Here is a 23,632-nt window from a genome sequence, read left to right as displayed (position 1 = left end):
ATGCTGTTCTTTTATAATTTCTATTTATCTTTAAAAAAAAAAGTCCAAAGCCCAAATGTTTCAGCATTCATAATAATAATAATAATAATAATAGTAAATGTTTCATGTGAATTAAATCAGCATATTAGAATGATTTTTGAAGCATCATGTGACACTTAAGACTGGAGTAATGATGCTAAAAATTCACATAAATATATTAATAAGAAAACATAATTTAAAGGGTTAAAAAAAATTTGGTCTAAATACTCGCCCTCATGTCGTCCCAAACCATAAGACCTATTTTCATCTTTGGAACACAAATTAAAATATATTTGATGAAATCCAAAGCTTTCTGACCCAGAAAGGTGGTAAGGACATCATTAAAATAGTCCATGTGACATTAGCGGTTCAACCGTAATTTTATGAAGGTACAAGAATTCTTTTTGTGCGCTAAGAAAACAAAAATAATGACTTTTGTCAACAATTTCTTCTCTTCCGTGTCAGTCTTTTTTTGTCATTATGTTTGCTTTCTTTGCGAAACAGAGAGTATTCTGTTGGCTGCGTTGCTGTCTATGCAGGGTCAGAAAGTTCAAAATATCTTAATTTGCAGACAGCAAGGGAAGGACACTTTTCATCTAGAAATAGTCTAGGGCTTTCATAAAGACATCTATAGATGTCTATTTCTGTGATATCTCAAATATGCATCTTATCAGGTGACAATAGTGACATTTTAAGCTTGGCATTCAACAAAAAAAACCTCACTCACAGCACCTTTAAGACACCACGTCATTCCTCTTTGATTTGTCCAGAAAGGCATCTGACATGTCATTGGAATGTAATTTTGTCCTTTCCAGAGGATTTAAAGACACAAAGCACACATTGTGTGAGGAGGCACCGGGGGCAAATGTGTATGACCAAGGTCTGAAGTAGCCATTACTACTCTTGAGTCCTGAAAAATCCAGCTAAAACTCAACCTCGCATTTGTAATTCAATCAAAACGCTGTAACCAATCAGAAAATCAGCATTGTCTGATTAATTGGCCATCTCCCATGAGCATGAAGGACTTCTTCTCTTTGTGTCACACATTCAGTCAATCAGAACTCGTTTGGGTAACCGTTGCTAATGGAGGAAGCCCTGCAGATGACCGAGTCTAACTGATAGCTACGCCTGGAAAGAACCGATAAATGGGTGGTTCCCATAGCAACCCAGGGGAGGAGTCCTGAAGTCTGCTGTAGGCCTTATCTTCCAAATGCCCTAATGCAGACAGAAACTGACATTCACCTGGTTTCGACGAACACTGCTTACTGTCAAAACACAAGTGTTGAAAGCACATTCTGCGGCTGCGGTATTGATGTCTTAACAGTAACTGAGGATACAGTAGCTCAACCCCTTCCATAAAAGAACAATTATGACGAAAATCAGAAAGCTTTTAGGAATGTGATTAGCCAGCATTAACTACTCTGGACTGGCTTCAAGGAGCAATATGAAAGAACTGCGACAAAGTATCTCTTGCCATTTTAAAATAGGGTCAAATACTTTGTCTGAAGTGAGAACAATGAATAAAAAGGACGAGCAAAATGATCAACAAGGCAATGACAATGCCGCACGAGATATGAAGAAAAGCACTTGATATCCAGTCTGAATTCCTTCCAGTCTGAACGACATGACTTCGCCAGTAGCTTAGCAACAGCATTAACAGTGCTGGTGCTTTGAGATCTGTGAGAAGAATTCATAACATGTTCACACAAATTTATTGCTGAATATTAACAAATGTGCCTGAGGAAATGCTGTTTCACAGCTCTTGGTCAAGCCACCTTTTAACTACCAAGATGCAGCCTCAGTCAGAATCAGTCACATTAGTTTGCTATTAAGATTCATGATTCAGGAGGGGAATTCCTATTATTCATATTCATATGCCAACACTTGACATTAAATAGCCCCATCATGGCTGATGCGCACGATCATTACGGCCGGGCGACTGCATCATAAAACCCAGACCCTGATGAATGAAGAAGTGTTGGCTGTGCAAATTAAGTCGATTAATCGACTTGTGATCCGCTGTAGCAACACTTCCTGGACTCTGCAAGGGGTCTCCTGTGTGTATGACAACACCGTGGGACATTAACTCTGCGATAAAACAGCATTTAATGGTAAAACATTATACCCACAGGTGGTTTAAATATAAGAAAGGCATGATGAATGGTTTCGAGGTGTAAATAAGACTATGTCATGCTCACTATAACATCTGTTAATTTAGGACATATAAACAATGTGTAATAAAAAACACTCATGCCCCACAGAATTCAAATGTTATTACGCTGAATATTATAATCTCACAGTCCACGCAGGGCAGCTGTCAAAGGAGTGGCAGAAAAAGTAGCCAGGTTACTATGTACACATATTTAACTGTGTATAAACACTTGCCAACGCAGGCTACCAGCTGCATGAGGCATTAACTCTCCCCTGTATCCAAGCTCATTGCATTCTCCTGTTGACCAGGTTTTTGATAATTACGGGAAACAGGAACCAGACCCAAGCAAGTAGGTCTATAATACCTAGAGAAATCTATCCGTTTAGCATTATCATTCATCTGTGGTACAGTACTGTAGTTGCTCAGCTGGCTCAGGAAGAGAATTGCTTTAAATGCAATGGGACTTTTCATTTTTAAGCCAAGAATGAGGAAAATGATGGCTGACGATGCTGATTGGTTAATGGTACTGGAAAAATACACAATTACAAATTCTTTACTAGTGACTCAGGATTACTTGGATGCGATTTATCATGATTAATAGTTGCCCAGCACTACTCACAACAAGTACAAATACAATGTAGGGATGCAATGATATTACCATTCTGTCTGAAATAAATTATCTTTTGATCAATAATCGATGAATAACTGATAAAATTATTTTCTATTTTGTCTAAATTACAAACAATCACTTAAAACCAATTGATTTTAAACCATACAAGGGAATATTTATTTAAAAACAACACTAAAACATATGTAAATGTTTATATGACGGCAAATGTACTCTAAATGCCAAGTTCTGTCATGAAATCTAGATTGCGCAGATTGATGGGACACTAACGCAAACTGGTGATATTCACAGCGTTAAACTACTTGGCACAAACTGATTGGTTCATGCTGCATACATAGCCAATAAGCTTGCTGCTTTACATGTAAATGGCTGGTTATCATTCACTAGAGCAGGTCGTAGCATGCTTTCAGAGTTCCTCTAAAACCCTCCACCTCCCCAGCTCCACTTGTATAGATCTGCTATGGTTTATTATATATGCTATTTGTCAGCAGCATGTCTTAAAGACTCACAGCACTGCATTGGTGTATGTACTGGCAGTAGCAAGTTACGTCGCAGCAGCAGCAGCAATCCAGCAGCAAAGCAGATCTATTCTGCCAAGACCAAATATACATTGTCATATCAGAGATACAACTAAAATCTGAAATCTGGTGCAAAAAAAAATTGAAATACTGAGAAAATCGCCTTTAAAGTTGTCCAAATTAAGTTCTTGGCAATGCATATTACTAATAAAAATTCAGTTTTGATATATTTTTGATAGGAAATGTACAAAATATCGTCGTAGAACATGATCTTTACTTGACCCTTACAATGTATTTTTGGCTACTGCTACAAATATACCTGTGCTACTTAAAGGAACACATCACTTTTTTTGGAAATAGGCTCATTCTCCAACTCCCCCTGAGTTAATAAGTTGAGTTTTACCGTTTTGAAATCCATTCAGCCGTTCTCCTGTTCTGGCGATATCACTTTTAGCATAGCTTAGCATAGATCACTGAATCCTATTAGACCAATAGCATCACGTTCAAAAATGACCAACGAGTTTCGATATTTGTCCCATTTAAAACTTGACTCTTCTGTAGTTATATCGTGTACTAAGACCGGTGGAAATGCAAAGCTTCAATTTTCTAGGCTGATAAGATTAGGAACTACACTTCCATTCCGACGTAAGTCAAGGAAGTTTGCTGCCGTAATAAGGCTGAAGCAGGAGCAGTAATACCACGCAGCACATGTGCAAATGCTAAACTAGCTGGGAACTCATTTCTGATAATACTCCGCCTGCTTTGGCCATATTACGGCAGCAAACTTCCTTGACTATTACGCCGGAATGGAAGTGTAGTTCCTAATCTTATCAGCCTAGAAACTCGCAGCTTTGCATTTCCACCGGTCTTAGTACACGATATAACTACAGAAGAGTCAAGTTTTAAATACAACAAATATGGAAACTTGTTGGTCATTTTTGAACGCGATGCTATTGGTCTAATAGGATTCAATGATCTATGCTAAGCTATGCTAAAAGTGATATCGCCAGAACAGGAGAACGGCTGAATGGATTTCAAAACGGTAAAAATCAACTTATTAACTCGGGGGAGTTCGAGAATGAGCCTATTTCCAAAAAAAGTGGAGTGTTCCTTTAAGACTGATTTTGTAGTCCAGGTTCACATATAGAGTAAGCAAACATGCTTTTTTTTGTATTTTGACAGAATATACAGCTACTTTTGAATGGACGTCAATTGAGAAAGTTGCTTTATGCCCATAGAATGCCTGGATCACGCTAACTCAGGGCTGCTTGATTATGGCAAAAATCATAATCACAATTATTTTGGTCAATATTTGCATGCATTTGTCCGTTCAGGTACGCATCTTAAGTCTCTGAACACATACACAGAACAGCGCAAATCCTCTTTCGTGATTTTAAAAACACAACATCAAATAAACATGAATAAATCAAGCACGCCCCATTTTATGCAAGTCACGTTACATGATTTTACTGATTTGCATGTGAACTTGGGCTTTTATAGAAGAGCGAAAGTGCACAAAGGGGGCGGAATTGGGAGCAATAATCATTTATCTCGATTGTTGTATTTTCATAATCGTTTGAAGCCAAAATCGAAATTGAATTTCGATTAATTGCACAGCCCTACGCTAACTAGCCAATCCTTGACCTCTTTCACATGCCCAGTTCTCAATACCTCAACAGCGGAAAATAAAAATATGCCCAACACATTAAAATGTGCCATGTTTTTGTCAATCACTAACAATGGCTATTTATTGGCACTGATTAACATGCTGTGGTCAGATGTGGCCGGTTTAACCTTTGTACTATCCAGGAAGCCCAGCTAAGATGGTTAGTTTTGGAAGCTTGGGGGAGAATGTATTTTGTATCCTCAAAAGCTGCACTCACCATGTCAAACAGGAAATGACAGACAGAGGGAAAAAAACACTAACTTTCACTCTTGTCTTACACATGCTTCACTGGTCAAGGCTAATACTTCACAGCAGGATTGCCGTACAGTGTACCATGACCCTCCCGGCACGCTCGCTCACAAATGCTCTTGATCTCATACACATTCTCACACTCTCACCCCCACAGATCTCATTAGGCTTCACAAGAGACACCCAAACTTCACCCACTGAACACACAGACGGATGAGTAGCTACATTTACGCACCAGAGCACTCAGAATGATGAGATGTGTGCATTGCCACTCTCTCCAGCAGATATCTTCAGCATGATATACAGCTGAAGTGTGTATATAGTTAAGGGACTCATTTTCAACTATTACAAAAGGTTTAAACGCTCACTGATGCTTCAGGAAACAGGATGCATGAAAAGCCAGGGGTGTAGACTTTTGAACAGAATTATGCATAAATATCATATTTTATTCATTTAGTACTGCCCTTTGGAAGCTACAGAAGATATCTGGTTCCCAGAAGACAAAATAGGTGAAATTTACTCTGATCTTCAAATTGAAAAAAGTTTCCCCCCCCTATTCTCTTAATGCATCATGTTTCCTTCTGGAGCATTCAAACCTTCAGTAACAGTTGCATATGAGTCCCTCAGTTGTCCTCAGTGTGGAAAAGATGGATATCAAACTGTTCAGGACAAACAAGGGACTCATGAACAACTATCACTAAACAAACAAACAAACAAACAAAACAGCTGTGGATCATTCAGGTAACAACACAGTTTTAAGAATCAAGCGTATGTAAACTTTCGAACGGGGCACTTCTTATAAATTCAGCTATTATTTTCCCTTGTGGACTATATGTAAACATTTTTCATGTGAAATATCTTATTCAGGTCAGTACTAAATAAAGAAATAACATGCATTTTGTATGATCACTCTTATTTTGGTAAAGTAATTAACATTTTGCAGATTCTGCAAGGTATATGTAACTTTTGACTTCAACTGTAGGTCTACAGTAACATCCAAGATGGGAAACATTAACAAATACTGGACATGTGTCCAAATGTCTAGGACTGTACACCACATCAGTTAATATTGCACACTGGCCGAACCTCAGCACAAGCACCCTCTGACACATTTCACTGGGGCACAAATATAGGTCAACAACAAACAACTTGCATACTCTGCATATCATTACGGGGGGTGGGGAAATTGTTAAAATGGTCTTCCTAAAAACTGCTTGGGATTTCAGCTTTTTGGAGGAGTCTCAATAGCATCAGTGTCCGGGTAATAAGTTCTCTGGAGCACACTCTTCAAAACCACACAGTCACAAGCACTGCCTCTTGAAGTGATAGCGAGATCCAGCAAAAAGCTGCTCCTCCCCTTTCACACACACAGCCAGAGCAAACAGACACAAAAGGGAACCAATTAGTGGCAAGACAGACCGGGAGCAGCCAAGCTTAGAGTTGGTCTAAGAGACTTAATGTAATAGAGGAACTCAGATATCATTACTGTGTGAACTGAAAAATGAGAGGAGCTGCTTATTGGTTGAGAATTCATCTTCTCTTTTGGCATTAGCACTAAGGATGATGTTTACCTTTTACCTTATGATCCATACTGTGTGAAACAGACAGACAAGCATACTCCTGTTCAAAAGTTGTTGAGTGATGTCTGATAGACATATGTGACCCTGGACCACAAAACCAGTCATAAGGTTAAATTTTACAAAACTGAGCTGTATACATCATATGAAAGCTCAATAAATAAGCTTTCTATTGATATATGGTTTGTTAGGATAGGACAATATTTGGCCAAGATACATCTATTTGAATATCTGAAATCTGAGGGTGCAAAAAAATCAAAATACTGAGAAAATCACCTTTAAAGTTGCCCAAATTAAGTTCTTAACAATGCATAATACTAATCAAAAATTACATTTTGATATATTTACAGTAGCAATTTTACAAAAAATCTTCATGGAACATCATCTTTACTGAATTTCCTAATGATTTTTGGCATAAAAGAAAAATCAATTATTTTGACCCATACAATGTATTTTTGGCTATTGCTACAAATATACCCCAGCGACTTAAGACTGGTTTTGTGGTCCAGGGTCACATATGTGAGAGTATTTCACCTAAAAATAAAAATTGTGTCATTAATTACTCACCCTCATGTCGTTCCAAAGGGTCATTCCGTGTCAACTCAACCAGAGGTCCCTGGCTCAAATTTTGGATTTTGCTTATATCTTTTGGCAATTTTGGCAATTTTCACCTGAGATTTAGAGTCAAGTTACAGGGGGGTAAAAATGACTTCAGAAAGATGGCAGCATCATAATGTTATTTTTACACAGAGATTGGTAGTTTTATTAGTAAAATCTGTAGACTTTAGCAATCCTTGTTGAATTATGCGCCAATGGTGACCATTCTAAAATGGGGAAACAGCACTTTTCACGTTTTTCTCTAAAGTTTGAATGCCGGTAACTCAAGAAGTATTAAATATATCTTAATGCCCTATTCGATATTGAGTCTTAACAAACTTTCCTTTTGGCATATTTATTTTTAATGCCCTATGAGATTCGGTTCCAGAGATATTGAAATTTCAATATGGCTCCAGGAGTAAATCGTTAAAATGTACACATTTTCAGTAGTCAAAAACCAAATGTGGGTCAGATTAAAAAAAAAATTTGATCACTTTTGTTTTAAAGAGGAACGTCTGAACAATCTCATTTTCTTCTGTCAAAACAACATGCATGCATTTTTCCCCCCAAAGTTTGCATGCCTATAACTCAAGAAGTATTAAAGATATTGCAATTTGTTTTTGGATTCTAGTTGTAAATAAACTTTTCTTTTGGAATCATTCAGTCACAGAGATATGGCGATCTCAATGAGGCTCCATGTCCAGATTGTTGAATATTACCCATTTTCAGTGGTTGAAAGCCAAATGTTGGTTTGTATCTTTGTATACAGCTAATACTTATTTTATTTAAAAAACAACGTTTTAAGAAGAAATAATGTTGAAATTAGAACTGTATCTTATTTCCCTCTATCCAAACAATTGCAATTGCAATTAAAATTCCATTATCTCTGAAACCGAATTTCATAGGGCCAAAAGGGAAACATCTAAAAGGGCATTAATATATCTTCAATACTTCTTGAGTTACAGGCATGTAAACTTTGGAGAAAAACTCAAAAAATGCTGTTGCACCATTGCTGTTTTCCAATGGTGAATGGTCACCATTAGCACATAATTCAGCAAAGATTGCTAAAGTCAGCAGATTTTACTAATAGACCTACCAATCTCTGTGTAAAAATAACATTATGATGCTGCCATTTTTCTAAAGTCATTTTACCCCCCTGTAACTTGACTCTAAATCTCAGCTGAAAATTTCCATTTTGACCTCCCTATACAAAATAGTGGATTACTCAGTAAATATTCATCCATGACATTTAATATTTTGGCTTTCATCTCTATACATGTCTATCTTTCCTCAGAAAAAATATTAGCAAAATCAACAATTTGAGCCATGGAAATTTTAGAAATTTGGTTGATTTGGCACAGAATGACTCATAGGTTAACTTAAAGGTTTGGAACAACATGAGGGTGAGTAATTAATGACAGAATTTTCATTTTTAGATGAGCTATCCCTTTAAATATCAACCCTGATGTGGGAAAATTTGGGAAACCCATGTGACATTTTAGTTCAGTGGCACTACTGGAGTAAAAACGACACACTTCTTCTTCGGGTTTCCGGCAGCTCATAGTGCTAATCCATGAAAAGCAATGCCAGCCAAGTCCCCCGCTTCAAATTTAGCCAACAGACCATTGCTCCTCCTACTCTGAGGAGGACCACCCGGAGCAGTTCCCATCAGAATAAAGAAGCCTCCCAACTTAAGAGCGTCCATGGATTGGAGTCTCATAAGCTCCATGAAGAGAGCCTGTGTGTTTAACCTTACAGCTTGAGTAGCACGCAAGCACCGTCTGATGCGGGGTTATTTAGCGCTTCAGTGCTGAGGGGTACGCTTAACCATTCTGATGAGGCATCAAAGCTGAGCACTGAATATTGGTGAGGAGGGTAAAGAAATTAATGGCTGAATTGAGAACAGTGAATGGCGTTCCTGGTCCTGATTTGGAGGTTTTGTTCTGTGGGGGATGGATGGGGGTATTGGGGGACTCTTTTCCTTCAACGAGCTTCAGTCCATTCATTGCTTATTGCTAATAGTGGAATTGGTAACTCATGATAGTCATATAGTTGTCATGGTGAGACCATAACATTCAAATGTTTTGTCTTCAATACTATTCAAATAACTTTGAATATGTAAATGCTATATCACACATGTGAATAAAAATTCAACGACAGCATAAATGCAAAACACTTTTACACAATTGTTTAAAGCAGGTGTTTTAAATTTAACACTCAAATTATAAAGATTACCAATAAATAAAGAGACAGATCATGCATATTTAAACAGTTAAAACACCCAACTGTCAATTAAAACCTGTCCAGACTTAAACACAAAATCAATGCTCAGAAATATGCAAATTAACAGTATTTTCCAAATGCAATTCTTGTGAGAATCACAAAGTGAAAAATAACACTGCTTCTCTAATACAAAAGCGGCTAAATTCAGCAATAACTGGAGTAAGCAAGTCAGCTTTACATTCACTGAGTCAATTATGTAATCAGAACGACTGAAAGACGCAGTCATCCCTCAGGAGCCAATGACAAGAACATCCTATTTCAACATATCCAACATTCAATTCTTAGTCTCTCAGTACGTTTACGCATTATGCAATCGATTTTACTGAGCGTGAGCAGTGCATCGGCATCCTTTAGACTGTTACGTGAGCACTAGCACATTAAAATATTTTTCTTAAATACAAAAGAGCCCGATTTCCCACAACCCACACAAGGAGCAGACTCATTCCTATCTGCGTGGTGATTTATCACCCACACACGCAGCAGTCAATGGGAATCCAAGAAACTGCATTCTCATGAAACCCAGTTCAAAAGAACATCTATCTCTTGACCACCAGTGATGAAATGTTACACTAAATATTGCACAGTTGGTATTTTCAAAGTCTAAGGACCACCATAAACTCACTGTGTTAATGTAATGCCTTAAGCATTGGACAAACTGGATTTCGAGCATGTGAAATTTCTGCAGACAGCTGGACACTGCAGCGACTGTGATATGATGTCACACACTTTTTTTAAAAACATAAGCAATACTGCAAACCAACAGCTTTAGATTTTGTTTAAAATTTAAGGTCAGGCAATGACATATCAATATTCTGTTCATCACAGATCATCGCATAAGCTTGCATTTATAATCTCCAGCATTCACATGCATGTAAATGGAAGTAAGTGAAACAAAAACCATAGTGGGATTGCATGTTAATGCGAAATGAGTTGTGATACCTTGCAAAATTAAATCAGGTACTGAATGGATGTCTTTAACAGCCAAATTATAGAGTAAAAATGTAATTGTCGCAGATTCTCAGCATAGCAGACTAACCCAATTTATCATGATCAGCCTGTCAAGCGGGACTCCCAGAAGAGAAATCTACACAGCAGACCTTCAGAGCCATCTGAACCCCATTAATCAATAAATGCCATTGAAGATCATTACAACTAGGAATGCATGAACATCTGTCTAGAGTGACAACCAGTGATACTTTTGGCTCCAGAAGGGTTTGGGACACCCAATAATGATTTAAGACCACCCTGACAACAACTCCACCATTTCTTACATGGTGTCCAGTACTGTGGTGGTACCATGGTGCAGTAATTGTACATTAAAACATATAGCACAGTACTGAATGGTACCTGCATGGCAGATTAAGCTACTTCAAAAAATACTATGATATTACCATGGCTAGGGTAATATCATGGTTCTTCTAGGTACTTTTTAGTAGTACAGCTCACACCGAGAGACATATGCACCATCTTACATCTTAAAGCTGACTTATGCATGCTGATTGAACAACAAAGATGGTGTATTCAGTATTTCACTCTTCAAAAATGGAATATATGGTTCCAAGAGGAATTCAACTACATAAACAATTCTTTATTGTGAAATGAGTCAGTTTAGGTTCTTTCTGGATCCCAAAATGGTTCCTCTATGGCATCACTGTGGAAACCCCCCTTTCTGAAGTTAATCACAATAAAATAGTTGTTTAAGAAATGTATAGAGTAAACTGGGAGACATTCTGCCATTCAGATGACTGGAAGAAATGTCCCAGTTCACCTAAAAACGCCCCTATGTAAATAATTCATCCAAAACAACTAACTGCATTAAAAAAGAAATTTCACCTCACGCCCAAAATCTGGTATGTAACCCATAACCTACCTCCCGAGCTCGTCTCCAATCTCATAATAATCCTCCACATTCTCCTGGTTGAACACGGTCATGGTGCTCCTGGGCGCTTCCAGCTCTCCGGGATTCCCAAATCAGCAGCCCATCTCTGTCAACCTAATGACAGTTTGCGGCGAACCCCTCTCATATTCGCTCTGCGGAGAGAGAGAGTTGCGTGAGGAAAACGCGTGTGTCGTGCGTAAAAACGCTCAGTGTCTTGACGACTCGTATAGAAACCTCTTCTGAAACCCTGACCACGCTCACCGCATGTCAGGCAGTGTTTGTGTACGCTCACGGTGGGTAGAAACTAGTCAAGCCCACACGGGAGAAGGTAACAGTGGTTTTGTTAAGGCGTCTACGGCGCTTGGCGTTGCCAAGTGAACAGCGCTGCTTGATGTGTGTTTCTGTTCGTGATCCATACGTAACCCCTGTGTTCACTCACCACGGCAAGATAACCGAATCACACAGGGAAGTTGGCGGTTGACACCTCATGTAAAGTGCCAGTGTTTCATTAAACATACGCCCTCCCTTGTAGCTTTCATATTGTTAGAGAAACCTGGCGTATTCCTTCTTTACTCACACGGTCTAACCAGAGTGTATAGCATGCTCGTACCGGTAACATGCTTATTACTTCGATAAAAGCGAATAAAAGTAGCTTACCTTTACATTTCCATCGTTGTCAGTGGCTAGGCAGCAGGTACGATCCAGTGTGAAGGGATAAAACAGCATACCCTTCACGCGAGACATGGAAGTGTTGTGTTGCAGGAAATGGGAGGATTGTAACAATGTAGATGGTGCGGGGCTCTCTGTAATGAGACCGCCAGCAGTTCACCTGAAGGGGGCGCTGTGGAGAAACGCTCGTTATAAGTCTAGACATTTTGATCAATACTCTTCAGATGTGTTAATATCTATCTATCTATCTATCTATCTATCTATCTATCTATCTATCTATCTATCTATCTATCTATCTATCTATCTATCTATCTATCTATCTATCTATCTATCTATCTATCTATCAACATCTGTCTTTCTATTTTCTGTCTGTCTGTCTGTCTGTCTGTCTGTCTGTCTGTCTGTCTGTCTGTCTGTCTGTCTGTCTGTCTGCCTACCTATCTATCTAAATGTCTCTTTCTATCCGTCTGCCTATCTGTCTGTCTGTCTGTCTATCTATCTAAATGTCTCTTTCTATCCGTCTGCCTATCTGTCTGTCTGCCTACCTATCTATCTAAATGTCTCTTTCTATCTGTCTGCCTATCTGTCTGTCTGTCTGTCTGTCTATCTATCTATCTATCAATGTCTGTCTTTCTATTTGTCTATCTGTCTGTCTGTCTGTCTGTCTGTCTGTCTGTCTGTCTGTCTGTCTGTCTGCCTATCTATCTATCTATCTATCTATCTATCTATCTATCTATCTATCTATCTATCTATCTATCTATCTATCTATCTATCTATCTATCTAAATGTCTGTCTATCTATCTATCTATCTATCTATCTATCTATCTATCTATCTATCTATCTATCTATCTATCTATCTATCTGTCTGTCTGTAAACATCTGTCTTTCTATTTGTCTATCTGTCTGTCTGTCTGTCTGCCTACCTATGTATCTAAATGTCTGTCTTTCTATCATCTGTCTATCTATCTATCTATCTATCTATCTATCTATCTATCTATCTGTCTGTCTGTCTGTCTGTCTGTCTGTCTGTCTGTCTGTCTGTCTGTCTGTCTGTCTGTCTGTCTGTCTGTCTGTCTGTCTATCTATCTATCTGTCTGTCTGTCTATCTATCTATCTATCTATCTATCTATCTATCTATCTATCTATCTATCTATCTATCTATCTATCTATCTATCTATCTATCAATGTCTGTCTTTCTATTTGTCTATCTGTCTGTCTGTCTGTCTGTCTGTCTGCCTACCTATGTATCTAAATGTCTGTCTTTCTATCCATCTGTCTATCTATCTGCCTATCTGCCTGTCTGTCTGCCTATCTATCTATCTATCTATCTATCTATCTATCTATCTATCTATCTATCTATCTATCTATCTATCTATCTATCTATCTATCTATCTATCTATCTATCTATCTATCTATCAACGTCTGTATTTCTATTTGTCTATCTGTCTGTCTGTCTGCCTACCTATCTATCTAAATGTCGGTCTTTCTATCCGTCTATCCGTCTATCCGTCTATCTATCTATCTATCTATCTATCTATCTATCTATCTATCTATCTATCTATCTATCTATCTATCTATCTATCTATCTATCTATCTATCAACGTCTGTATTTCTATCTATCTATCTATCTATCTATCTATCTATCTATCTATCTATCTATCTATCTATCTATCTATCTATCTATCTATCTATCTGTCTGTCTGTCTGTCTTTTTATCTATCTATCTGTCTGTCTGTCTGTCTGTCTTTTTATCTATCTATCTATCTATCTATCTATCTATCTATCTATCTATCTATCTATCTATCTATCTATCTATCTATCTATCTATCTATCTATCTATCTGTATGTCTGTCTGTCTTTCTATCTGTCTTTTCTATAAATGCTTAACAGTTCTCTGAAAATAGCCTAATGTTCTGCAGCATATATTCTCTAATGAATACTATATTGTCTCATGAAAAGTCTCTAAAATTATATATTTTTAAATTGATTGAAAGTAAATACCTGTAATATTTTATATTCTATAGTCTAATATTTTATTTTAAAGCACCTTTTGTATAACGTCTGATTATTTGCAGATTATCATACACTAGCGCCATCTACTGTTACAGATGTACAGTGCGCCTACAATGCGAGTTATGAGCTCCATAGACAGGCAAAGCAAAGCCCGTAAAAGTTAACCTGCTTGAGTTAAACTGGATGGTACACTATATAGAACCCTTTTTACTATACAAAATTTTGGTAACATAGTTTCTAGACAGTGACACATAAATGTGGTATTTGAAGGTAGTGAACACATACATCCAACCTATAACACACTCTAATAATATTTGAGATTTTATCGCATTTCAAGTTTATCAGACACTTTTGTGCTCGGTTTAGTACAAAGGCGTGTTGTCTTCACAGAAAAAAACTCACAGTGTGCTGAAATAAACATGCCTCACAGCTCATTGTCGACAGCAGATTGTTAGTGTCAGTCTTTTATATGTTTTGACTCATGTCTGCCTTCATTAAGTGTTGACTAGTAAGGTAGTTATTATCATCCCCGCATTGATGACATATGTTGGACAGACTGACTTATTACAGAAAGTGTCAGACTTACACTGTCATGATAATTTGCTGTTATGTTTTCCTGTTTATAGTCTCATGTAACTGAGAGAACGGTAAATATAGCCTGTAGCAACACTGCGTGCATTGCGCTTCTGCGAAATAATATGGCAACGAATATAATGTAATATCTCACATTGTTTTCTCTAGTGAATAAATTTAGACAGTCCTGTCAAAGATTTGAAATCACTCCTCTGTGCTTTCAGTGCGCCATCTTGTGTCTAAAATGGTAGACGACGGGTGTTAGGCCATTTTAGCCATACGTTAGACAATTAAATGAAACAACTAGCTAATTAAAACTCACCTTCCTTTGACATAAACATACACTAAATCAGAAAAGATTGTCAGGCTTTTGTGACCGGCTTTCGGCTCATGATGAGACAAAACATTCAGTCCACTATCCACATATTACCACCACAGTCCCTCAATTCATAAGACTATTGTAGTACTGAGGGATTTTCTTTTCTTCACAGGTGCTTTTTCAGTCTCTCCTCAAACACTCATGCATGAAGTCCCTCGTGTCCACAGGGTGAGTGTTGTGTTTGTGTTTGACCTTTTCTACTTTTAATAACCTGATTTGACAGGTTCTCTCTCACACCTGCTCAGCCTGCATCTGTATTTACCTTGTGTTAATATGTATCATAGGTCTGACCTTTAAACTTGACATTTTTTATTGCCCAAAGTTTGTTATATTAACCCAGTTTACATGATGACAAATCTTAATCAAATTACTGTCAGTTTATTCAGTTTGGAAAGTCAGATATACACAAGCCTGTTTTAATAGCCCAGAATGTTGAAATGGCCATACTGAGGTGATTATGGAGTATTGATTCACAAGTGGTTTTGAATGACTTTTGTTGAGGTATGTAATCAAAATGGAACAAAAATCTAATTAAAAAATGCACAATATTTCCACAATAACCTTTTCCTGTGATAACTACATTTAAATCTTATTGGCTAACATATAAACAAATAAAAATGGTGAACCAGTAATGTAACAGAAAAATATTTGTAAAAAATCCTGGCCTTCTGACTCCAAATCTTAGTTACTAAAATATATCCCTTGTGACAACTTTATATTTATGCTGTTGAGTCAGTGTCAGAACAACATGGTCAAATGTGATTAGAGGGTGACAGAATGAGCTACATCATACTCGGAAACTAAAGTGCTCCCCTGTCCTCTGTATGGCCACCGGTGCTCGTAAATCACTGGTGTTTTCACAGCTGTTCACACACATTCAGGCAAACACAGGGCGACATACACATGACCATGAGGAAACACCCACAAGCGTCTGTACCTGCACATTTTATGTCCCTTATGTTTATGTCTCTAATCTATGCCTCAGAGTTACACAAACAGCCGTCTTGACAGCCAAATGATAGGTGTAAACACGTTGGCTTTAACTTACAATACAACCCATCCAGCTGTCTTACTTGTAAAATCTCAGTTACAATATCTGACAGAGTCTTTGTTTTCCTGCCACCATGTTGAAGCCACAGGCGTTTTTGAGGCTTTTTCGACTATTCACTCACAATCTCAACATTTTCACCTCGCACGGAAACAGGAACTCTCTTTAAAGGATTTATCCAGGCCCCTCAATAATAAAAAATGATGATAATAATAAGCTACTTTCTTTTTCAACTATATACAGTGAAGCCCGAAATTATTCATACCCCTGGCAAATTCTGACTTGAAGTTACTTTTATTCAACCAGCAAGTTTTTTTTTGCCCGGAAATGACACAGGCTTCTCCCAAAAGATAATAAGACAATGTACAAGAGGCATCATTGTGGAATTTTTTTTTTCGGCTTTTATTTACATTTGAACAAAAAGTGGCATGTCCAAAATTTTTCATACCCTTCTTAAAGGAACACTCCACCTTTTTTGGAAATAGGCTCATTCTCCAACTCCCCCCGAGTTAATAAGTTGATTTTTACCGTTTTGAAATCCATTCAGCCGTTCTCCTGTTCTGCCGATATCACTTTTAGCATAGCTTAGCATAGATCATTGAATCCTATTAGACCAATAGCATCGCGTTCAAAAATGACCAACAAGTTTCCATATTTGTTGTATTTAAAACTTGACTCTTCTGTAGTTATATCGTGTACTAAGACCGGTGGAAATGCAAAGCTGCGAGTTTCTAGGCTGATAAGATTAGGAACTACACTCCCATTCCGGCGTAATAGTCAAGGAAGTTTGCTGGAGTAATATGGCCGAAGCAGGCGGAGTAATATCAGAAATGAGTTCCCAGCTAGTTTAGCATTTGCACATGTGCTGCGTGGTATTACTGCTCCTGCTTCAGCGTTATTACGGCAGCAAACTTCCTTGACTATTACGCCGGAATGGGAGTGAAGTTCCTAATCTTATCAGCCATTCCACCGGACTTAGTACACGATATAACTACAGACGAGTCAAGTTTTAAATAGTCGAAATATCGAAACTCGTTGGTCATTTTTGAACATGATGCTATTGGTCTAATAGGTCCAATGATCTATGCTAAGCTATGCTAAAAGTGATATCGCCAGAACAGGAGAACGGCTGAATGGATTTCAAAACGGTAAAACTCAACTTATTAACTCGGGGGGAGTTGGAGAATGAGCCTATTTCCAAAAAAAGTGGAGTGGTCCTTTAATAATCAATAGAAAAGCCTTTATTGCATGTCTCCACTGGTATTTTTTTCCCATTTTTTTTTAAGCGATGAGCTCCATCTCTTTCAGGTTGGAGGGTCTCCTTGCAATCACCCTGATCTTTAGCTCCCTCCACAGATTCTCAATTGGATTTAAGTCAGGACTCTGGCTGGGCCACTGCAAAACGTTAATGTTCTTGTCTGCTAACCATTTCTTCACTACTTTTGCTGTGTGTTTTGGGTCGTTGTCGTGCTGAAATGTCCACTGGTGCCCAAGGCCAAGTTTCTCTGCAGACTGCCTGATGTTGTTGTTGAGAATTTTGATGTATTGCTCCTTTTTCATGGTGCCGTTTACTGTGATTAGTTTTCCTGGTCCACCTGCTGAACCCACATTAGGTTCCCACCACCATGTTTGACAGTGGGGATGGTGTTCTTAGGGTTGAAGGCTTCTCCTTTTTTACGCCAAATGAAGGCTACATCATTGTGGCCAAACAATTAAATTTTTGTTTCATCTGACCATAAAACAGAAGACCAGAAGTCTTCTTCTTTGTCCAGGCCAAGCAGACTTTTGTGTGCCTTATCTGGAGAAGTGGTGTCCTCCTTGGTCTGCATCTGTGGAACCCAGCGGTGTGCAGTGTCTGTGGACTGTCTGCCTTGAGATGTTGCCACCAGCAGAGACCAGATTCATCAGGATGGCCTTGGTGGTGATCCTTGGATTCTTTTTTTGCCTTTCTCAGTATCCTCCTGGCCAGCACAGGTGTCACTTTTGGCTTCCGACCACGTCCTCTGAGATTTTTCAGAGTGCGGAATGTCTTGTATTTTTTAATAATACTGTAGCTATAGCCCTTTCCTGACTTGTGAGCAGCCACAATGCGCAGCCGCAGGTCCTCAGTGAACTTCTTTGTCTTAGCCATGACTGTCCACAAACCAAAAGCAGAGAGCTCCTGTTTTTCACCTGTTGAGTTGATTAAAACAGCTGTCCCCAATGAATCAGGGTAATAAGGATGTTTTAGAACAGCTTGGACTATTTGGAATGGTATAGAACTTTGGATTTTCCCATAGACTCTGACAGTTTGCACATTTTGGACATGACACTTTTTGTTCAAATGTAAATAAATGCTGAGAAATATTTTTTCCACAATGATGCCTCTTGTACATCATCTTATTATCTTTTGGGAGAAGCCTGTCATTTCAGGTAAAAAAAAAAACAAAAAAAACTTGCTGGTTGAATAAAAGTAACTTTAAGTCAGAATTTGCCAGAGGTATGAATAATTTCGGGCTTGACTTTAAGTGTGAAATGCAAGTGTTGTCTGTTTCCTCTTTTATGATCTGTTTTGCAATAGCGATGACTCAACGAGAATGAGCGAAAAAGTAAAAACAACTGTTAAAATCATGACCTCATGCAGAAAACATGATAACATAACAAAAGGAAGTATTCTAATGTTTAGGCTGTTGAATGTGTATTACAAAAAGCAAAAGGAATAAGTACAACATTTTGAAAAAGTGTATTATTTATGGAAGTGCCATTGGTTGTGCTACCTTAGCTTTCCTTTACAGTGTTTCAGATAAGGGTGTGGGGATGTGGAAGAATGCCAGTGCTGAACTCATCCAAGCTTTGACTGGGAACACATTTTCAATATGTTCAAGAATTTCATCTCATTTTTGCAGGCTCGATTCATCTCTTTCTGTTAGGAGAGCCCTTTAATAAATTCCCTTTTTATTGTCTGGTGCTTTTCATTTCACAAGCATTTATTTGAAAAAAAATATATATATATTTAAAAAAGTTTAGGCTGCCTTGCTTACATTTAAATTACAGTCAAGTCAGCTTTATATATTTACCTCTACACAAAGCTCACATGATGAACAGGTGCTAAGATGACTTCTTGCTTTCATATGCATTGAACTAAAATGGAATGGAGGAAATTAAGTTTTTTTTTATTAGCAAAAAGAAGCCAAATCTTCAAAGCCTCTTTTCCAGCAGATTGACTCAGATAAAATGCTGGAGATCTAGGTGCCCAGCAGGGATGTGGAGGAATCGGAACACCTCCCCGCTTTCTTCAACCCTACTTATATCCCCCATGGTGTTCCTGTCATGGGATAATGTGCTCCTCCCAGCTCGCTCATTATGCCCACTTCACATGTCCACACACATTAGAGACAAGGCAGACCTCTGACTATGCTTGTTAATACAAAAAGGTGTTTATGTGTCCTAATGAAGATAAAGTGTAAATGTAATGTGGAAAAGTTTGTGGATTTTTTAAAAATGTTTTGAAAGAAGTCTCTTATGCTCACCAATGTTGTTTTTATTTGATCAAAATACAGTAAAAATAGTAATATTACTATAAAATAAAATAACAGTTTTCTATTTGAATATGTTTTAAAATGCAATCTATTCCTGTGATAGTGAAGCTGAATTTTCAGCAGCCTTTCTCCAATCTTCAGTGTCACATGATGCTTCAGAAATATTAATATTTTTGTGGAATTTGTGCTCGATCTTTTAGAATTCTTTTGTCAAATACTACACATTTTACAGTCACCGTTATGCATATTTATTATAAACACAGCTAAAAAGCTTCTTACCACAGTGGCCATCCTTCACAAAACTAATATCCATCACAGTTTTATCACAGGTAGAATGCAAAATGTTTCAATATAAGCATTTCAGTCAAATGGAATTTATGCAATATTTCAAACATTTAACCTACGGGAGAAAATCAACCTGCTGCAACAGTTTAAAATCATCCAATTCCGTGGATTTGGCAACCCTACATTCAATACGAGCTGCATCCAAAGCGAGTTAAAAACTCTGCATATTGAAAACGCACACAATGAATGGCGACTGTCGGAAGCAAAATCCGAATCCTGGACATTTTGTGCGATTTAGGAATCCCGGCCGGACGCATTTTTTTAAGTCCAAAAAGAGGACATGTCCGGGAAAAAGAGGATGTATGGTCACCCAAGCTAATCGCGTAAACCAAGTGCATGCTTCGCTTTGGAATGCGCAGCTAAAACAGATTTGTGCCATATTGTGCTTTCGGTTTTAGTTTGTTTCACAGATACTGTGCCAAAGCATAATGGCCCAAAACACAACTTTATGTTAGAGTAAGACCTTTTTTGCCAGAAGACCTATCGTTTCATATCGTCAAGTGATCACAATCATAGACATTTAGTGTGAACTAAGCCGTTCTGAGTGGCAGAAAACACTGGATGACAAGCTGATCGCGTGAACGAAGTGCGTGCTTCGCTTTGAAATGCCATATTGAACAAGAAGTTTAAATATATTTTAAAGGGGTCATCGGATGCCCATTTTCCACAAGTTGATATGATTCTTTAGGGTCTTAATGAGAAGTCTATAACATACATTGGTTAAAGTAATCCTCAATGGTACTGTAAAAAACACTCTTTTTACCTTGTCAAAATCAGTCCTTTTTAGAGCAAGCTATTCTGTTGTATGTTCCTTTAAATGCTAATGAGCTCTGCTCGCCCCGCCCCTCTCTGATGTGGGATGACTAGCTGTAATGTTTACTTTAGCTGCGAAACTTGCTAACCAACACATTATTAAGAAAGGCCATTTGCAAAGATTATAGACTTTTCATTAAGAACCTTAAGAATCATATGAACTTAGATGACCCCTTTAACAAAGATGAATAAACACTAACATGAACCACTGGAAATTGTTACTGTCATACTGAAATAAAATTTATAATTTTGTCTTTCACAGAAAACAAACAAAAAAAACTAGTCAATTTTTAGATACAGTCAAAGCAAATTTCACTGTATTTTTCTTCTCGACTCCCCAGAAAGATTCTCAAACATGCACCACAGCCAGTCCAGAGCCACAAGCCTTCCAGAACCACAAGCTTATGTTTTCCTCCCAAACCTGGATTAGTGAAGTCTTATCCCACAGCCACAGTTCAGCGAGCACACTGCTGGAGCAGCCCTGTACCTAATTAACTTCATTTTGCCTCTGTCAGTGATTCCAATGTGCAGGCGCAGCGTCAGGCCAAATAGGATCTGACATTGCTTTCATAAATTCTATAATCTACTTCAGTGAACACAATGCTACTTATAGAATCAGGCCCTGCATAACTCTGTTCCTGACTATTGAGTTGAGGCAGAGTGAATGTCAACAACTGCCACTCAGACTTTTTTAAATATATAGATTGATATATGCTGTAAATTCAATTCGTCTGGTTAGTAAAGCCTCCTTATTGTGGATATATGAGTGCTCATAGCAGAAACTAATGTTGTGGTTACACTAGTTCTGGTGTAGATTTATCTGCCAATTAGTACTGAGGTATATGTGGCAGTAATGCTACCACAAACCCTTCTGAAGTGAGTGCTATGTAAATCTAAACGGTACATGACGACACATACTACAAAGAAAGTTTGCACGTCTCTAGGCAACGTCATATTTTCCCGGAGGAAATGTTTGAGCTCGTATAAAAAGATTAAAAAGATTTCAGCCATTAAATAGGGCCTCTAACAAAAACCTAAACGAGTCAGTATAACCCAGAGGTCAAGAGTTTCTCTGTGAAAGCCATTTTGGTTTCTGAACACTTCCCTTATGATTATGAATGTTTCATTATTGCCATTATGCTGTAATATTTTAGGAGAATATATATATATATTTATATTCCACTCGATTTGCTTGGTGTGCTTTGGCAGCGTGTCCCAATCAAGGGCCCTATTATTTCCTGGGGTTTATCTCACCGCAATGAGCATATCAAAGGAAATGAAAGAGGGAGCAAATTAACAGAAAGGTATTTAGCATCTAGCAGCGACCTAAATTTGAGATCTAACCAATTTATGAACCCACAATACATAATTACGGTTTTTATTGCTGCATAAACTATAATGTTGCCTTGTAATTTGATGGTTACACACATAGCAATTTGGAGACCTTAGCTATGCTTTGGCTTTGTTTGTTTGCGTATTTGTGTAACAAGTTCTGCTCCTCTGAAACTGCCAGTGTGTAATTTTCACTGGGTGTGTGTTTTTTTTATTCCTCTAAAATGGCACAGCCGCATGACACATGTGGGTTTAAGCAGTTGTGCTGTCGACGCTCACCTCCAAGTGTACGCCGCTGCACTGTAGAAGGTTGTTTTACTGGAAACCTGAACTCATAGTGTCAGCATAATAAGTGTGTTTATCTCTGGATGTGATCTTTCAGCGTGCTATCTGTTATCAGATTACTGTTTGGATGTAACACTGAATGCATTAGTTTCTGTATTCACTATATTTACTGATGTCTTCCTTCTCATTGAGCAACAAATTCTTGAAAAAGGTGTGTTTAGACACATATCTGTAATGAAACCCAATAAGTGGAGGCAGAGCTGGGTAGTAACTGATTACATGTAATCTAGATTAAGTAATCAGATAATTAAGTACTTGTAATTAGATTAAATTACATTTTAAAATACTCGTAATCAGACTACAGTTACTATTTTATGGATTACATGATTACATATTATTAACACAATAGCAACAAATTATTCTTATTTTTACTGATACTTCCTAGTTCCTCTTTTTTATCTTTACATTTTCCGACGCAGCATTTGACCACTAATTTACAACAATTATTTCTGGTTTAAGAAGTGTTTCAACGTTGCATCAACTACTGATGAACACACTGATTATTTGAAGGTTATTTAAACATGTATTTCTATGTCTTTAGAAGGCTTTTGTCTTTCAAACAAATTATGCACAAATTCACAAACTATTTTGTCATCGGATTTTTTTATGATTTAAAAATTATTTTTATTAATTTTTCATCAAATTTATAAACCCCCTGCAGTTCTTTCGCAAACGCCAGTTTGGGAAACCTTGACATGATATAATGTTTAATTCGCTTCATGTTGTTAATAAAAAACAAATGTAATATATTTTCTTACTCTTTGTATTTTTATGTAAATATGGTATAATATTATAAAATCAATGTGATAAATGAGTTAAAAGTAATCAAAAAGTAATCAAAGAGTATTACATTTACTTTCAGAATAATGGATTACATTACAATTTTTGTCATGTAATTTGGAATCAGTAATGGATTACAATTTGTGAGTAGACTAATCTACCCAGCTCTGACTATAGGATACAAAAAATAAACAGTTTAATAAATTTTTCAATTAATTCATTATTTCAATAGGCCTAAAGTAATTTTGAC

The 23,632-nt window shown here is 37.5% G+C and overlaps 1 protein-coding gene across 1 annotated transcript in view; it reads right to left on the bottom strand.

Annotated features, from left to right (window-relative positions):
* The window catches only part of dapk1 (death-associated protein kinase 1), a 97,248-nt gene extending 84,912 nt beyond the window's left edge, over positions 1 to 12,336 (bottom strand). Inside the window, exons 1-2 of the mRNA XM_073840229.1 lie at positions 12,225 to 12,336; positions 11,559 to 11,719 (exon numbers count right to left, since the gene is read on the bottom strand). Of these exons, the coding sequence (XP_073696330.1) occupies positions 11,559 to 11,620 (62 nt within the window). The 5' untranslated portion in view covers positions 11,621 to 11,719; positions 12,225 to 12,336. The remainder of the gene's footprint in view (positions 1 to 11,558; positions 11,720 to 12,224) is intronic.
* Positions 12,337 to 23,632: the final 11,296 nt, after the last annotated feature.

The sequence above is a fragment of the Garra rufa genome, chromosome 5 (genome assembly GCF_049309525.1).
Source record: "Garra rufa chromosome 5, GarRuf1.0, whole genome shotgun sequence".
Lineage (NCBI taxonomy): Eukaryota > Metazoa > Chordata > Actinopteri > Cypriniformes > Cyprinidae > Garra > Garra rufa.
Note: the sequence above shows the minus strand (reverse complement) of the source record. Positions and strands in the feature narration are given on the sequence as shown.